This window comes from Danio rerio, chromosome 3, assembly GCF_049306965.1.
Source record: "Danio rerio strain Tuebingen ecotype United States chromosome 3, GRCz12tu, whole genome shotgun sequence".
Classification (NCBI taxonomy): Eukaryota; Metazoa; Chordata; class Actinopteri; order Cypriniformes; family Danionidae; genus Danio; species Danio rerio.
The window spans coordinates 35,271,724-35,291,521 of NC_133178.1; the positions used below are offsets into that span (position 1 = coordinate 35,271,724).

General features: G+C 35.0%; 2 protein-coding genes across 3 annotated transcripts; one reads left to right on the forward strand and one right to left on the reverse strand.

Moving 5' to 3' along the window:
- The first annotated feature begins 2,893 nt into the window (after window positions 1-2,893).
- Window positions 2,894-4,672, forward strand: si:ch1073-443f11.2. Its single transcript, NM_001271773.2, has 4 exons — window positions 2,894-3,014; window positions 3,573-3,732; window positions 3,824-3,891; window positions 3,977-4,672. Exons 2-4 carry the CDS (start codon window positions 3,606-3,608, stop codon window positions 4,022-4,024), a joined length of 243 nt encoding a protein of 80 aa, NP_001258702.1. The 5' UTR covers window positions 2,894-3,014; window positions 3,573-3,605; the 3' UTR covers window positions 4,025-4,672.
- Window positions 4,673-6,824: 2,152 nt separating this feature from the next.
- On the reverse strand, window positions 6,825-19,434 carry rogdi (rogdi atypical leucine zipper). 2 transcript variants are annotated; one of them, XR_012397580.1, is made up of 11 exons: window positions 19,321-19,432; window positions 18,633-18,704; window positions 18,437-18,519; window positions 17,116-17,170; window positions 16,531-16,611; window positions 16,306-16,401; window positions 10,444-11,786; window positions 10,136-10,365; window positions 10,000-10,049; window positions 9,771-9,897; window positions 6,825-7,886 (listed from the first exon to the last, which is right to left on the reverse strand). XR_012397580.1 is itself a non-coding variant. In NM_199963.1 (11 exon segments), coding segments are annotated over 11 exon segments (855 nt in total). In that variant the 5' UTR covers window positions 19,357-19,434; the 3' UTR covers window positions 6,825-7,844.
- Between the last annotated feature and the right edge of the window lie 364 nt (window positions 19,435-19,798).

A 19,798-nucleotide genomic window follows, 5' to 3' on the forward strand; every position in this document is an offset into this window, starting at 1 on the left:
AAGCTTCACGAAGCGGACTTCGTGAGATTAGCGTGGCTCCACTCCTACCTTCAGGTATTGAACTCACCTTGATCAAATGCAAACAGCAACAACGAGCGAACTGACAACGCTGAGAGAGAACCGACGAGCTTTATAGGAATGCATATGCAAATGTTTACAATGCGACGTCACTGCTGTGCGTCTCGTTGTCATGGTAAGCGCTGAAGAGAGCACATCCTATTGGAGCACAGGCAATGGAATTTCCGTCATGGCGAGCTGCGGTGGCTGTGGACAAAAACATATTAAATTTATTGATCATATATTTTCACATTTTTGGTGCTGTGTAATACTCTGGGATGCACTAGAATATGGAGACAGATGAATATAATTAAAGACAGATGCGGGACATTAGAACAGAAAGTGAGCCCAGCAAGGATACACTGCTCTGACAAACTCCTAGTGGGGGTAAGCTTCTTATTATCCAAGACCGCCATCTAGCGGTCACATAACCTAATAGCATGTTACTTGCTACCAACCACCTCTCATCCAGCACAAAATATCCAGCATTTGTTCTTTTAATTATTTTATGTAATATTATATAATATATTTATTATACAATTAATATAATATATTTACATTGAATAAATATTCCCATCACGTCTGTGTTTATGAGGCTGTCTGCTCACTTCATTCGTTTTATTCTGAACAGATATCCGATCGCTCAAACCACTTCAGAAGGTGATCTGGGATGCATTCCAGATGAAACTGGAGAGGTCTAAGCATTTTTTAGACAAAATTAATATAAATAAATTAAATTATGACCTTGAGAAAATCTGACCTGCACCTGAAATACCTGTAAGTGCGCTTTTACGGCCACAATTCTATTAAAACATGTTCTAACTTTTCAGGCCTGTAGCCAGGGGGGTTCGGAAGGCCCACCCCTCACTGACAAAGGTCCAGAATTTGGCACCTGAAATGAAGCACCAGAAGCGGACCATATTAAATTTATTTGAATATATTTTGGCTGTTGTTGATATCAGGAATTTTTAAATGTACTTTTTTACCAAAGAGACTAGAAAAATTCTGAAGAATTTATAATACCAATAATAATAATAATAATAATAATAATAATAATAATAATAATAATAATTATTATTATTATTATTATTATTATTGTTTTAATTAATATCTTTTATTAATTGTGACTGAGTACAGTTGCATGTGCTGGCCAGTTTGTTTTTTGTCTAATAAATTATAGCAGGCTACAGTTTTGTTTTTTTTAACTTTAAAAGTTTAACAGACTGGTATTTTTTCCTAATGATATTTGTTATAAATTTGTATTTTAAAAATTAGTCTTGTTTTAATTTGTTTTATTGCAATTTTTAGGAAATATTTTTAGTACATCAAAAAGTGTTGTTTTGATGACATCTGATCAGCTAATCCAGCAACAACAACAAAAAAATACAAAAATGCAGTATTTAAATCTCATAGTAAAATAGAAACTGAGGCGTATAACTGCAAATAGGTCCAATTTTTGAGAAAAAAGAACCACCCCTTTCACCAGACTGGCTACAGGCCTGATTCTGCTAAATTTGTGGACATCCAGAGAAACGAAATTTCGTGTCTCGCAGGACAACCGTGCTAACTTTCTTTCTTTCTTTCTTTCTTTCAGTAATACCTTAGTATAATCACTTAGTAGCCTAATATGACAGTTTTCTGATGATTTGTGCTACCTACTCAGAAGCTCAATCTGTCATGTTTATATATATTAAAAAAGAAAACAGGGGGCAGGGGTGCAAAAAAGATAAATATACCAAACTATTTTTCATTAAAGTTGCCATGGTTATTTCACAATTTATTACAAACCATTACTTTAAACTATATAACAGATGCAGTTTAACATTTAAAATTATAACTTATTGCAATAAAAACATGAACAATCATATTTATAATATACAATGGAGTTCAATGCTGAATATACTAGTCAAGCCAAACCTGCCTTTGACTTGATTTGTCCTCATCATCAGGTGACAGTATGTACATTTAAGCTAAATCTGATTAATTCACATCATTTAATTGAAACATTTAATTTAATTTAGTTTTTAAAACAATAAACCAAAAGTATACATTAGATTTGAATTGACATTCTCTAAGCCATCTCTATCATTCTTCCTCTCTTCCTTGGTTACCATGGGCCAACTTTGGCCCACAGGCCCCAGTTTTGGCATCTCTGGGTAAGACCCTGATCCTTTGCTAAACGTCTTTGGAGTATCCCAATTGGACCTCATTTGACAGTCCACGACAGCAAGGTTTTTGCCTTTACCACAATTTTAGCTAGACCTGCCATACTTCTAAAGTGGAAACACACTTTCCCCCCTACAAGAGTGGCGTTTTTTACTGTTTCAGACTTTAAGTTTCTTTTTTAATTAATTATTATCATTATTAGGCTATTATTAACAATAATAATAATATTATAATCATCAAAATTTTTATATTATTATTACATTTTATAATTATCCACCTCCCATCTGTATCCAGTTATTCTCTGATGTACTTATGTGTTTAATGTACTTAATTTGGTATTTATGTATCTATTTTTTGCTAATTGAGTTAATAAATGAGAGGTTAGGGGTAATGGGATTAACAAAGACGACTATATTACTGTTTATCTCTCAATATTTAAGTTGTATTGCCATGCAAAAGACCAATAAAAACGATTGAAATAAAAAACAGGGGTAAATATCGCATCTTGTCAGCTTTAATGCAATCTTAAATGCATAGTTTAATAACTAAGCTGTTTTAATGTTTAACATGGACTGTGTGTTTAGCTAATGTTTTTTATTTAGTTAATATTTTGTTAGTAGCCTTAGCTATAATAAAATAGCCACAAACTAGATCAGTTTGGTTGTGAAATGATCGTCGCACTTCCGCAAAATCACCTCAGCGGGTCAACAAACATCCTGCATGAGCCGCTTTCAGTTCCCCGAGACAGGTGTTGCTCTGTAACCCGGAAATACGACAAACAAACACAACAGGTGAGTGACCGATATATATTTGATCGAAAATACACAGTTTATGAAGTAGAATACAAGTAGATCTGAATGATTGTAGCATACATTTTAGTTTAGTACGTACGAGTCTACAAGAGTGTCATGCGATTTTAGCCTAACAGTAACTGTGGTTATTCAGTGACAACCGGCTTAATAAAGAAAGGATAGTGTATACTTATTTATAAAAGTGAAAATTCGAGCTTATAATGTTTAAGTTTGTCTGAAATAAGAAGTACTATTAGGTAAAATATTGCCGTGACTAAAACTTAGCCGGTAATGCAAGTTCCTGTTTTAGTGATTCAAAATATGTTATTACTAGTTTAAAACAGGGTTATACTACATTATTTTAGTTGTTATTTTTAAGTACCTTTAAGTTTGTTTCTTTTAGACGAACGCTAGAAGAAGAAAAAAAACACATCCAGACTGTGTATTCAGTGTCATTTGCATACTTGTTTCTTGGTAAACAGGTTGGTTTAGTTTGTGGCATCAGTTTTTTTTTTTTTTTCATTTTTCTTGATGTCCGTTTCAAATATCTGTCAACAGTGTTTAATAAGCGGGACCATTCTGACTGAAGTCATGGACAAAAGCATTCAACAGGACTTTGAGAACCAGTTCAATGATGTGGTCTCAAGACTACAATCAAAACAGATGTTTCAGTCAGACTGGGACATTGCCTCATTTGCCATTTTCTTCATCTTCATAGGTTTGTAAAATTAAGCAAAGCAAAGCAAACAACAATAATAATAATATATTATTAAATGATTAAGAATTCCACAATATTAACCATTTCACAGGTATGGTCCTCCTGCTGGTCATCTTGGTCCTCATTCGCTGCTGTTGCTGCTGCTGCTGTGATGAGAAGGTCAGAATGATAACATATCTGTAGATTAATAAAACAATACGGTCATATAACATCTGTGGTGACTGCTACTGTTTCCACATTATAGCCAAGACGACAGAAGGTGGGCATCGACAACATGGGAATGGAGCCATGATCCTTCAGAAACAAAAGGGATTACCTATACAAAATGTCAGATTATGTGACTTCATTTTTTTATATAGCAAAAGTATACCTAATCATTAGTTGTACTTGAAAACGCAGCATAGAAAACACGTTTTCGGTAGATACTTCCTTATAGGAATGATAAAAGCTAAAAACTTTCCCTCCTGTGTAAAAATGTTAATATTTACCCAGGATGTCACAAGACTGAAGCTGTGATGGCCGTTTCAGATATGAGACACTTGTTCAGAAAGATTTTTATAGCCTATATAAATATGCGCATTCATTTTAATACTTTAGTTACTTTGTGGTTAAACAAAATATTGAAGCACTTTTTTTTTCTGGAACCAAAGCAGTCCCTTAAACAGCCTTGTATTGACATATGTTGTCTTTGAAGATTGTTTTTAACTTCAAATTGTTTGTTACTGGTTATCCCAGATAACAACTTTTACTTAATTTAGATTTTGACTGTATTTGTTTCAACATATTTAACACATTACCTAAACCCTTTTCTGAGAATACCTGAGAAAAATTAGCATGTTTTGCTAACATAGAAATTGGAAGTTGGAATGTTTTGAATGCATGACATTATTTGTATGAGATGTAAACTTTGTTAATCAACCATAAATGTTTAAAATATCAATTTCAGTCAAAGTCAATGGGATTTTCATTCATTCATTTTCTTGTTGGCTTAGTCCCTTAATTAATCTGGGGTCGCCACAGCGGAATGATCCGCCAACTTATCCAGCACGTTTTTACGCAGCGGATGCCCTTCCAGCCACAACCCATCTCTGGGAAACATCCATAAACATTCATTTACACACACTCATACACTACAATTTAGTCTACCCAATTGACCTGTACTGCACGTCTTTGGACTGTGTGGGAAACCGGAGCACCCGGAGGAAACCTACGCGAACACAGGGAGAACATGCACACTCCACACAGAAACGCCAACTGAGCAGAGGATCAAACCAGCTACCTTCTTGCTGTGAGGCAACAGCACTACCTACTGCACCTCAATGGGATTTTTTTTAAACAAAAATCATTGGTTCTCAATATTGGTTCAGTGGTTCTCAAAGTAAAAAAATCTAATCCTAATATAATCCCAATATGATAAAATCAAGATAAACTAAAGTCATTTATTTAAAAAAAAATTCTCTTAATAATAGCTTTTTTTATTATTCAGTTCAGAAATATAATATTTTATTTCTGTAATCACAAAAACATGAATAATGATAAATTAATTTTTACAATTTATATGAATTAACCGTGTATGAATTAAACATTTAAAAATTAAGTTTTAAAGGACTCTAATTGTGCCATTTTTACAAGATGTAAAACAAATCGTTTGTGTCTCCAGAATGTGTCAGATCAAAATGCCCATCAGCTCCTTTATTATACCCCATTAAAAATGTAAAATGTTTGGGTTGGGGAATTTTAGCTGTTTTTGCACCGTGTCTTTAAATGAATATGAGCTGGTGCTCACTGCTTGCTCTTGGGACTTTTCTCAGAGAAGGATAACCAGGATCAGATGTTAGAATACACAGCAAAAATAAGAGACACCAAATCAGATATGATAAAACAGACCCACATTCACACTTACATCCACAGTATGAATGAGCCACACACAAATGCTGTAACAATGTTGGCTGTGGGTCCACAAACGGTTTTAACATCCACAAACTGGGACTCTTGTCATCTAATTTATTGTTCATTATGCACACTGCGTATTGTACACTAGTTTATATTTGTGTACAATATGCAGCTGTGCTGATTCCAGTGGTTATGACTTGCGTAGCTTAAAAAGTATCTTTTAGTGTGGCACTTACTACTTCTTGAAGTGGAGTTTGTTCACAGAGAGTTGGAACAGATCTTTTAACCTGAGTTTCTTTGCAAATCCTGTCTTGTGGACATAATTATACACATTAATACTGACATTTGGTAATACTCGTCTGTCCATCTAAATCGGTGGGCGGGGAAAACTGCAGTTCTACATCATGGTGCACTGGGGCATAAAAAGATCCTATTTTAATGTTGGGAAATTTTAAAGCCCTTGTTTATATCACTCCACTATAACCGTGGACAGACTATTTACCTACTATACCTTTAAAACTAAACCCATTTCAAACAGCTTCCAAAAGTTGATTTTGCATAATAGGAGCCCTTTAAACACGTAGTAAAGTTAAGTTTTTTTTTTATTATTATTTAATATTTGCCAATTGTAAGATCATACACTTCTTTAAGAATCTACAATTCAGAAATGGGTCCCACTTTATATAATGTGGCCTTAACTACTACTGTACTTGCATAAAGAAAAGAAATACAATGTACTTACTGTGTTCATGATGTATTGCAGAACACTTCCGGTGCATATATGGGTCGATTAGGTGCTATGGCTAGGTTTAAGGGTGGATTAAGTTGTAAGAGATGGTCAACAGGCTAATTACAAATGTATTTACAGAAATTAATCATATATGGTATTAAAATCAATCATAAGTATGATGTAAAAACATGTATTTACATAATAAGAACATTGCAACAAATGATTAATTTCAGTGTAATTACATAATAATTAAGGGCACCTAATATAAAGAGGGACCCAGAAATGTAATGCATAATAATAATTAATACTTCAAGTAAGCATTAATGAATTCGGTGCATCTTTAAATGTTTAAAAGTGAGCAGATATATTATAATAAAAGCAGAAACACTGCAGTATACTGGGGTAAAATAGCTTGTAGAGCAAGTATCGGTCAGTTTATTCAGACAAGATAAAGTGCCAAAAGGCAAGGTAGTGTTCATAAAGTATGTTTATTGCACAAAATATTCCATATCAAGCATGATATACACATGAAAATAGCTTAGAATTTATGTAAACACAAATCAAATGTTCAAAATGAACACGCATGAAATCAGGACACGAATTAAGTGCATTTAACAAGAAATAAATAAAAATATAGCAATAAATATATCAAGTCTGACAAAGTAAATGAGCTACCAGAGAAACCCTTTCTGTAAATGACCACAAACTGTTGATCAACATGATATTCCTTTTTTTAATCATAGAATGATGGCTATTAGAAATGCTGAACTCTGATCTCCAATCAGCCATCAGTAGGAATGTGTTTGCTTTGAAATGGAATGATGGACGATGAAGCCCTGACATCATTCATTGTCATTTAGAGTTACTAAAATGATACCACAGATGAGTTGCAGTGGCAAAAAAATACACTGTTGGTTATTAATGCGCATATGAAAAATGGTCTTAATGCTTTTACCGTGCTGCACTGATGACAGTCCCTGGTTTTAGAGGAATAATGTTCAAGTGTTAAACTTTCTCAGCTAAAAACACTGGTAAACAGTTCAAAGAGCTCCCTCGACAAACCAACTGGAATATTTCACAGCCGTTGTGACAATATATAAATAGGTAAGCATTGTGTTTTAGTAGCGTTTCCTTTCTAAACCTAAACATGGATGAGTAAACACAATATAGGCAAGATTACTGACAAATAAAATCAACACTGACCATGACAAATACTGCATGAACACAAAACCACATCGCCGAATGGCTTCATCCGAAAAGAGTTTCAAATGATTCCATACGGACTACATAGACAGCACTCGCTACCTCATACTGAACGAGAAGCACACTAGATTCATACATGGTCATATAGTAAAAATCACAACGGATTACTTCACGGAGCTTGTTCACAATAGTTTTTTTTTGTTCTTAGTAAATTCTAGAGCATAATAATTTAATTATTTAGCTTTTTTAAATGATCATTCAATGTAGAGTTTTGGTCAGATGTAGCTTAAAATGGTCTGTAGTTCCAGAAACTAGAGAAGACAGAAATCTGCAATGAAAGAGCAAAGACATAAACATGTTAGTTCTTGTAGAGGTTGTGATGAATTTTAATCTTTATGATCATATATTGATGATTGATAATTATATGTTGATATTATAAATTGAATAAGGTTTTGCTAAAGTAAAATCAAATAATCATTGGGCTATTACAGCCATGTGTAATCTACTGTTTGTTTAAGAGTGAAGGAGCTGTAGAGAAACTCTTATCTAAGATATTGTAACATTGTCTTTAAAAACACCCGTGAGCACATCCTTTGGATCCTTTTGCTCATAAAGGCTGTCTGTCTGTAAACTGATCATTCTCCGAAGAATTAAAAGCAGTTAAATCACAAACTTTGCATGACACATTAAAATGTTTTTCTTGTGAACAGGAAGAAAATTATTGCGATTACAAGGTTAACATTGCGATAATGTTCAACTGAGATTGACCTTAGTAAAAAATTAAAAACGTTTAGCTTATAACTTTTAGCAAGTATTGTGGTAGCAATGCCAAGTTTGAGGTAGTACTAATATTATTTTTTATTATTTATTTTTAAATTACCAAACATTTTGCTAGGTTAGACCCTTATTTCTCAGCTGGTATCATAAAGTTGCACTGAAACAGCAGTTTGAAGATTTAAACCATGGTGCACTGTAAAAATCCATTATATAGAGAAAAACAAAACAAAAAAGATTTTCTTTTTGACTGAAGAAAGAAAGATCATCTTTAACATCTTGGATGATCTTAACATATTTTAATCCTTAAAAAATACATAAATAATAAATAAACAAAAAAAAAAAGGAATAAATATAATTTAAAAAAAAAAGCCAGAATCATTAGCTCCCCTGTAAATTTTTCCCTAATTTCTGTTTAACAAAAGCAAAGATTTTTTTCAACACATTTCTAAACATACAAGTTTTAATAACTCATTTCTAATAACTGATTTATTTTATCTTTGCCATGACAGTAAATCATATTTGACTAGATGTTTTTCAAGACACTTCTATACAACGTATAACGTGACATTTAAAGGCTTAACTAGGTTAATAAGGTGAACAAGGCAGGTTAGTGTAATTAGGCAAGTTTAATGATGTTTAATGATGGTGTGTTTTGTAGACTATCGATAAAATATATAGCTTTCAGGCTAATAGTTGTCCAAAAAATGTTTTTTTTTTTTATTAGGAACTGCTTTTATTCTAGGCAAAATAAAACAAATAAGACTTTCTGTAGAAGAAAAAATATTATCAGACAAACTATGAACATTTTTTTGCTCTGTTAAACACAATTTGCGCAATATTCTAATATTTAAGCCAGATTAAATAATAAACGTGGGGGGGGGGGGGGGGGGGCTAATTATACTGATTTCAACTGTATGTAAAAAAGTAGTGATGTTTGTTTTACAATTACTATCAATTAATGTGACAATAGGACATTCGTTTTTTTTGTACCAATTGTCCCATTACATTTGGTTCTTTAACAAGTGGGAGGCACATATGCAAACTTATAATTCCTACACTGTTCACCTGATTTTACCTCAACTTAAAGCTGACAGCCTGCACATAAAGCATGTCTTGTTAGTTTAATTTTAAATCCATTGTGTTGGTGTATAGAGCCAAAAATGTAAGAATTGTGTTGATGTCCCAATATTTAAGGACCTGACTGTATATTTTGTCATGTTAAATGTGAAATAATGCTAATGTAATACTACCAATACTAATAATATATAAAAAAGTTTGGTGAATGGAATATTAAGGAAATATTTATTATTTTTGACACAATCCTACAAACGTAATTCTAAACTGCTTGGTTCTTCTGATAACCCTCTGGTTTTTGTGCATGCATTGATCATCAGTAATGACAGTGACTGTGCAGGCGAGATTATAATCATCACACCTTATCTTTGAGCTGCTGGCAGAGCTGCAGAGAAATGGTGAAAAACACCAGCGTGTCGTTCAGCCACGGCACCACACACTCCACCTTGTGCACGTGGCTCACCTCGAACTTGGTGTTGTTGTGTTCACTTGAGGAGAAAAGAAAGCTCCATCAAACAGACGGCTTCAAAACAGGAAAAGCAGAAGAAGGACATTGAAGCATCAAAACAGGAAACGCAATGAGCACTTACAACATTGCTCCTGGATTATGCAGCACTGAACTTCCTGCCGGTTTGAAGTTCTAACAGAAAACCAAAATGACAGTGCATTTCAACACACAATTATGGCGAGCAAACTAGAGGTTTTCTTTTTAAGATAGCTTGATACCTTAGTAGTGTTAGGCTGCAGCACGTGTAGTTGATACACCGTCAAACACAGTTTACTGAGATTGATGTAGAAGTTCACCATTACGTCACCCGGCATTGGAGGTGTAAACATTTTCTAGAACAAACAGAACAGATATTGTAGGTTTCAAAAAGAGACAACAACAGATTGAGCATCCATATTAAAGGGATACACTGTAAAAAATGTACTGCCTTGAATTGATTTTTTCAAGTCTTCAACTTATACATCAGTCAAACTGACTACAAAAAATATTAAACTTTGTATAATGTAAAACAATTACACTACCCAACAAAAGTCTTGTCGTCGATCCCTGTTGTAAGAGCAACCATATAACTTGACTTCTAGTTGATCATTTGGAAAAGTGGCAGAAGGCAGATTTTTCTGATGAATCATCTATTGAGCTTGCTCCCAGTCATCACAAATACTGCTGAAGACCTACTGGAACTCGCATGAACCCAAGATTTTTAAAGAAGTCAGTCAAGTTTGGTGAAGGAAAGATCATGGTTTGGGGTTACATTCAGTATGGGGGCATGCGAGAGATCTGCAGAGTGGATGGCAACATCAACAGCCTGAGGTATCAAGACATTTGTGCTGCCCATTACATTACAAACCACAGGAGAGCAGCCTCTCTCATACTACAGCCTCCATTTCAAAAGTTCCTGAAAGCAAAAAAGGTGCTCCTGGATTGGCCAGCCCAGTTACCAGGCATAAACGTTATTGAGCATGTCTAGGGTAAGATAGAGGAGGCAGTGAAGATGAATCCAAAGAATCCTGATGAACTCTGGGAGTCCGGCAAGAGTGCTTTCTTTGCCATTCCAGATGACTTTATTAATAAGTTATTTGATTCATTGCAGAGATGTATGGTAGCAGCTCTCCAAGCTAATGGGAGTACTACACAATATTAATTCTTTTTTCACAGCGCCATGACTTTATATTCTATACTGGATATTATTTCTGTTAACCGACAAGACTTTTGTCTGAGCCAAGTCAGACCTTACTGTCCTAAAGGAAAAATTAAAAATCAAGGCATGATAATACTTTATTTTGGTAAAATAAGTGTAATCTAGAGGCCTTTGACTTACATATAAGCCACTTCTGATACCAAACGATCAACTAGAAGTCAAGTCATACTTTGTTGTTCCTAAAACTTGGATAGGTGACAAGACTTTTGTCAGGTAGTGTAAGCTGATGTAATATAACAGCTTTTGTTTCATCATTTTTTTTACAGTGAAGTTCACCCAAAATGAAAATTCTCCCATTATTTACACATCCTCCATTTGTTTCAAACCTGTTTTTTTTTTTTTTTTTTTTGCTGAACAAAGATATTCCGAAGAATGTTGAAAACAACTGAATTCTAAAGTATATGATTTACCTACTATAGCAAACAAAGGGTACTCGTTTGTAACATACATCAAAATACTTCCGTGTTGAAAGAAAAAAAGATCACATGAAGGTCTGAAACTACTTGAGGGCAAGTAAAAGAAGAGTAAAATGTTCATTTTTGGGTCAAGTGAAAATCTAGAAAAGCACAAACCATGAGGCCACTTGCTGCAAGCTCAGGAAGAGTCATGCTGGCCGGGGTGGTGAGTCTGTTACGGGCTCGAGTCAACTGAAGCATTATTGCGTCCATAAGCTGAAACACAAACAATAAGTGTGTCGATATACATCACATACAGTGAAAAGTGAAAATGCTTTACTTGTTTAAGTGGAAAGAATGTTACTATTCCTGAATAACCTGTAGTTAGCTTCAAATGTGCTCAACTATGCACAGAACCACACAAGCTCACAGGAGGAAAACGAAGAATGTACTTAAAGAGTTCAGATGCAAAAACTGTGATATATTTATGCGTGTTGGTAGGTGTAGGTTGTAGTCATTTAACGTTTATGGTTCTTTGGACCATCTTTAAAGTAAAAAAGCTGAACATAAACATAAGAGGCAGAGAAAAACACATTCTGGGAGAAAATGTCAGATGCCAACTGTTTGTTGCCAGTGTGTGAACAGCTTGAAACAATACTTTTAAAGTGGACATGTAAACATCAGAAAAAACAAGTGTTTTACTGAAAATGATGAGGCCTTGATTAAAGCGCAAACAAACACACAACAATGGCGGAGTATGTGATGATGGTGGTGTTGCTCAAGTGTTTGATCAAGTGTCAGCAAAGTGTTGATTTACTTCACATTGCAATCAGCAGTGGAGTCCCATCTTACACACACGGCAAATTCTACAAACACACCAGCGCAAAGCCGCCAATTGCAAGTCTTCATTTCCTACAGGTACCATTTACCAAAAAGGTGACAAAATAAAAACTGACCTAGAATACAAATTACAGCGTTTTTAGCAATTTTGTTGATCAGTTTGAAAAACGTGTAAACGTGAATTTTTAACCCTTTGATGCACAAAATAGGTCTGTATTAACCCAATTGAGCTCTTATGTTCTATCTTTGCAAATAATTATTTTCATCATTCAGTATTCCAATGGTCAATATTTTATTTTCATTTTTCCTTTCATACTTTTTGAATATTAATTTACTTTCAAAATGACCAAACACCAATGAATTCTGGAGTTTTTTTTGACCAAAATGTGTTTATAAAGTAAAAAAGTTATATTATTTGTGGGGAAAAAAAAAAACATACGTGAATAAGGAGCACCTACAATAATCATTTTTAAAACATAATCACTCATTTTCCTTCAGCTTATTCTCTATTTAGGTCGCCAAAGCGAAATGAGCCACCAACTGTTCCGGCTTATATTTTACACAGTGGATGCCCTTCCAACCACAATCCAGTACTGGAAAACATCCATACACACTCATTCACACACTACGGCCAATTTAGTTAAATCCAATTCACCTATACGGTATGTCTCTGGACTGTGGGGGAAACCGGAGCACCCGAAGGAAACCCATACAGACATGGGCAGGACAGGATTAACCAATGGGAATTATGGGCACAGGCCCAGGGGCCCGTGCGAACCTGGGGCCCCTGCGAGGGGAAAAAAAATGCCAATTTTGGAGTGTCTATTTGGGCTAAGTGCAAATAGCGCACATCGTTGGATGCCCATCACCGTTTAATTGACAGAGACAACATAAGGAAAGAGCACAATAAAGCGCATAGCAACATCTTTTGGCCCGATCGAGCATGAACCCAGTTCGAATCCAACGTCTGATGAACTCAATCTTCTTTTCTCCACTACATATCAGATTTAGCCTACTCTTCCTGACGAGGAAGCCAATTAGGAATCATAAATAAGTGTGTCTATTAATGGAGGACTCAGATTCATAGAACTGAACTGGAGAGATGTTATCTCCAAATCATATCCATTATACGTTTATAGAAGTTTTACATTCAAAATACCCTTAAATATAGATTATTTTAACTTAAAGTATAATAAAATCCATAAATTTTCACTAGTTAGGGTAAGCATTTTTTTTTCAAAGTAAATTCTTTGTAGACTAGAAATACATGTACTGCACATCATTCATTTAAAAAATGAGGGTAATACATTATAGATTCATTTTATTTTAAAAATTTTATATTAATCTTATTTTTTTAATTCAACTATAGAGACCAGGTAGGGGACCTACAAGACACTGTGCCCAGGGGCCTCTGAATTCGTAATCCGGGCCTGGACACAAGCAGAACATGCAAACTGCACACAGAAATGCCAACTGGTCCAGCCGGGACTTAAACAAGCAACCTTCCTGCTGTGAAGCAAAAGTGCTAACCACTGAGCCACTGTGCCACCCTTTTAAAACACATTTCTTTTAAAAATGTATTTATTGAAATGACCTATTTTGTGCATTAAAAAGTTTGCTAAGCTTGCACATCAAAGGTTAAAACATAAGGGAAAATATATTTTTGGCTTCATCATTGTGTAAATGTAGCCTTTAAATAAAAGAGTCTCCCAGACCTCATAGACTACAGTGTCTATGAAAGCCTGTACACTGAAATGATAAACCCAGGATCATTTGATGCTAAAATAATACGTTTGTATAGGGTTGCTCTTTTACAGATGAAGCAAATGCTTATATAGTGTTCACGATAATAACAAACAAGCCATTCAGTACCGTAACCTCAATGTGTCACAAGAAGAAAGAGATTCAATCAAACAATAGTTTAACATTGGCAGATATATAGCCTCTAGTCTCAAAGTAGTCTATAATCAAACCATAATAACAGTATATATCTAATGAGCTCACATGTCAAAATGATGGCAGTGAATTGGAGGGCTTGTGCACACATGTTCACAGCACTTTGAACATTTGTCAAGTTCACCTTAAGTTGAGCTTTATTGTCTTTCAGCTTACATGTGTGGACATGAAATTAAACTTGTACAAAACTCACATTCTGGAGCAGTAATCCAACTCTACATGCACTTTAAACAGTTGACTGTACACACAGCCCAAGGCAGATTATACAAGTACTTTACATAATACTGTACAATATATTGTGCAAAAGAAGTGTTTAAAGTCCCCATGAAATTAAAAACTAACCATATTGATTTTGTTAGCTCACATTGCCAGTTTTGTTGCGAACAAATAATCTGTGCATGTCATTAAGAACATTTTTTGTTGCCCTTCTAATCTCTAATTGAAATCTGGAAATTCACTTCCTGTTTGTTTTCAGTTAAATTGTCAATTACATATATCTTAGGAATTGGGTGTGGCTAACACATTTAACCACGCCCCTATAACTGTCAGCCTTGACAACAAACAGAAATGGTGATCAAGAGGAGTGTGTTAGGTTGAAATAACTCTCCCCAAACACTTTTCCCAATCTTCCTGAATGAAATTCCTACTTTACTACATCCAATCAGATCGCAGTAGAAAAAAAAAAAAAACAAGCCACGCCTACTGTTTTTTCATTTAATACTCTGTTTTCTAGGAACTGTGTCACAATACAAAAAATGGTCCCAGCTTCCGGTTCCTGTGGACTTTAAAAGGTTAAAAGCAAATAGCGCAATATGATTTGTTTTTCTTTTTGAGTCCTTGTAATGAGGAGTTTAAGAAAGTGTCTGGTGCATATGGAAAGGTGATTTATTCAGGACAAATTTTTTTTTTAAGACATGGAGTGTTTCTAAGAAAGCATCTGGTTCATACGAAGAGGAAAACAGCGCGTTTTCTACATTTGATTTCTCTACTGCCGTTTTGTCACTGCTGGCATGTTTATTATGACTTAATTTTGAGAGCTGAAGATAATTGTAATCAGCATGTTAATTTATTGCTACTTCAGTCCCACTTTATATTAGGTGGCCTTAACTACTAAGTACTTACATTAAGAACACAGAAAGTGTGTTGTATTTAGTTTTAATGCATTGCAGAACACTTCTGGTGCTATTGAGGTTAGGGACATGTTTGTTGGTATGAGTAGTTTTAAGAGTGGGTTAAGTTGTAAGGCATGCTCAACTGTGTAATTATAAATGTAATTACAGAAATTATTTACAAATTTATTACATGCAGGTATTTAATCAAGCATAAGTCATTCACTCATTCATTCATTCATTCATTCATTCATTTTCCTTCGGCTTAGTCTCCATTTCAGAGATCACCACAGCAGAATGAACCGCCAACTTTTACTACGTAGCAGATGCCCTTTCAACCGCAACCCAGTACTGGGAAACACTCATACACACTCATTTCCATACACTACAGATTATTTGGTTTATTAAATTCACCTATACCACATGTCTTTGAACTGTGGAGGAAACCGGAGCACCCTGCGGAAACCCATGCAAACACAGGGAGAACATGAAAACTCCTCACAGAAATGCCAACTGGCCCATCTGGGACTCAAACCAATGACCTTCTTGCTGTGTGGCGACACTGCTAACCACTGAGCCATCATGCCACCCAACAAGCAGAAGTACAATGCAAAAAACATGCAATAACATATTTAAATCCACTCAATATAAAGTGTGGGACTGCTTATTCTAATAAAAAATGAAAATAATACATTTTTAGTCATTTAGAGCAGTAAATTGTAAGCAGCACCAAAACAGCCTTCTTTGAAAAATATTATTTAATCTTAAGACTGAGAGAATTAAGTCAGTACTGATTAAGAGATTTCTTATCTTTTTATTTTTTGGAATCCTGTTCCTAGACATCAACAAATGTTTGTAAAAGTAGACATTTTACATGAGATAAAACAAACCTTATTGACTTCAGCCCCAGTTTTGAAGTGATAGCTGTCGTCACGGCTGCTGAGCAACTGCAAGGCCTGATTCACATGATTTCGGGCATCCTGGATCTGAGGGGGACAGGATGTGTTTAACAACTTTTATCAAAGAGTAATATCAAACCGCTACAACAACAGATGATGCTGAAACAAGGTATATGAAAGGCACTTTTCAATGAGAGAGAGTGAAAGAAAGATTACCTGCTGTAATTTCCACTGTTTATCATCCCGGAATGCAAAATGCATGACTTGACTACTTTTAGCAACTTTGATATTAATATCCTGGAAACAAAATTAGGAACATTACTTATTCCAGCATGATTTTACATTTAACATTGCTAACATTTGTCAGATTAGTGGCAACATGCATCAATATATATTGTTGTAAAACTGACAGACACAGATGGATGGATAGATGGATGAATGAATGGATGAATTGGCATAAAGAAGAAGTGAAAGCTGCAACTACTGACTACCATAGTATAAACAAAAAATACTATGCATGTTAATGGCGATGTTTTCCCCAACATTCTTCAGAATATTGTGTTTAATAGTAGAAAAAAAATTAATAATAATAAAAAAAAAAGGTTTTGAACCACTTGTGTGAGGAAATTTTAATTTTTGCATGAACTATCCCTTTAAGACAATGAATTCAATTTCATTACAGTGTCATCAGTGTGATGCGAATCAGTGGAATTGCAGGTTTGCTTTAATAGTTTTATGCAAAACAGCGCTATTCTCGCAGAAAGCGGATTTCATTTTTATAGTGTTATGAAACATACTTACAGCTTGAGTAAGAGCTTCTCCTTGTAGAGTCAAAACCCCTTTAACCTGGTCCATCCTAACCAAATAAAAAAATAAGTGAAAGCATTTCTTATAACAAGTTATACATTTTTTGTCAGTACTTTATTCGTTCCTATAAAACTGTTACAGCGAAAAAAAATAACACCACCAATATTACCTAAAATAATTAACTAATAATTTTACAAATATTGCACAGTAAATCAAGAGAGTCCAGATTTAAATGCTCTAACATTGTGACATACACTCACCGGCCACTTTATTAGGCACACCTGTCCAACTGCTTGTTAATGCAAATTTCTAATCATCCAATAACATGGCAGCAACTCAATGCATTTAGGCATGTAGACATGGTCAAGACGATCTGCTGCGGTTCAAACTGAGCATCAGAATAGGGAGGAAAGGTGATTTAAGTGACTTTGAACCTGGCATAGTTGTTAGGACAAGACGGGCTGGTCTGAGTATTACAGAAACTGCTGATCTACTTGGATTTTCACACACAACAACCTCTAATGTTTACAGAGAATGGTTCGAATAAGAGAAAATATCCAGGGAGTGGCCGTTCTGAAGGCAAAAGGGGGTTCAACCCGGTACTAGTAAGGTGTACCTAATAAAGTGGCCGGTGTATATCAAGTATAAAGTGTATGTCAGTTTGAATTTAGGCCTATCACAGTTATTGATTGTAGGTAATTGATCTAATCACAATCATTTTAAGGTAAATGATAATTAAGCAGTCTAAACGACATTTAACTGCGTAACAAACGCCAATCAAGGATTATCATGTATAATGTTTGAAAAAACACAGTTTTCTTTAGATTAAGCATAGTCCCTAAAGTTTCACAAACATTACATTACACTGTGTTTTGCTGGGCTCTGATATGAATGCTAAAATGATCACGATTAAACTGAAAACATAAAGAGGAATGTTTGAACTATTAAAAACTTATTTTCAGAGCATTAAAGAAAAGCATCATCCGTCAATCATATCTAATTATGCTTTAAAGTAAAAAATAAATAAAAGTAAAATAAAATATGAAATAAATAAACAACCAAACAAATAGTTAACTGGAATAATTTTCCTTTTTACAATGAATTGTCAAAACAAAATAAAATAAAAAAATCGAGACAGACCTATTTGAATCAGACTTTGAATAGTGTGTGTAACTTTGAATGCTGCTTTGAATATGGCTATGTACAATGTAGGCCTTTGATTTCCAAAAGATTTACAACAACATTTTTATTTTTCTTATGCATGCAAAAAAACAAAAAAAGGTCCAAGTAGAGTGGCTGAATGCATATATATTACGTTGAGCTGCCTAGAATGAAGTTTTCTTGCTTCAGCTGTCCCTCCAGACCCGGTGACGGCATGGAAAAACGCCTTGATGCCTCCTTTGGTGAAAGCAACACAAACACCATCATCAAATCAACACTTAAAAAGAAACCAAACACATATACTACATAGTTCCTCCAGCATTAATCATAAACTAATAATCAGAAAATACCTTTAAAATGTCCTGCAGCTGTTTCAGCACCGCATGCACCTCTTCCTTCAGCAGCCAGTTGAATTCTTCCTCCTAAAGAACACCATAACTCACTTAAAAGTGGTAATTGAGTAAAAATGAGCACAGGGTCATTATTCACCCATCCATGACACAGACTTTCCTCTGTGGAGCTCAAACTAGTTGTCAGGCAGATGGTGGAGACTGAAAGCCTCACATTTACTGCACGTTTATTTTTATCTATACAGTACAAATGGTGGAGAGTGATTCTGTGGTGAGTGATTCTGTCTCAGATTATTTATATTTTAATCGACGTTTAAATCTTGAGGAGGATTTTGATTTCTGAGTGAACTCTCCCTTGCAGAATCGATCGGCATGGTGCATTACTGAGGAAAGCAGCTCCACAAACACACCAATACATGACAAACTGAGCAGAGCCTTGATGATAATGCAGGACAAATCACTGTGACGATTCTTCAAGGCACTCAAACTGACATGAATTTGGACTTTGTCCCAGCAGAACAGCACTTAACGTTAGCAAGCTCTTCACACAGCAAAGCCAGGCACATCAGCTACGACGCATCCACAAACTACATATCAAATTTGAACATTTCGTGTCCCATCATTCTGTTTATAAGGCTTTATATATTTAAGCTTAACGCGTATTAAATGAGTCAAATGAGTGTCTCACCAGCACGGTCCGCTCTGCTTGACTCGCCGCGGTCATCTTGGCTACTTCAGACAGAGTAGATCGCTCTGCTCCGAGCATCACAATTCAGTCAAGCTGGCCAAATTATGCAGGTAAAATGTTACAAGGGCACTGCGCTATTTAGTCTGACTGACTGGATGGTCGGGCGATCACACGTAAACAATTACGCTCGGCACCGCCTCCTTATTCAGAACTTCCGGTTTGTGTATCCTTTAAATCGTCCCGTTCGGATAGGATGGCTTGTGGGCATTTTAATGTCAATAAATACTAATTCAAACGTCTAATGGACATTAAGATAACATGAAAATGACAGTATTTTATTTATTATTTTGATATTGTTATTAGAGCTTTATAGAACAATTTGTTCGGACTAAAATCCAGTACATATAGGCCTACATAAACAATCCTGGAGGGTCGCAGCTCTGCAGTTTTGCTCAACCCCAAGCAAACACAGCTGATC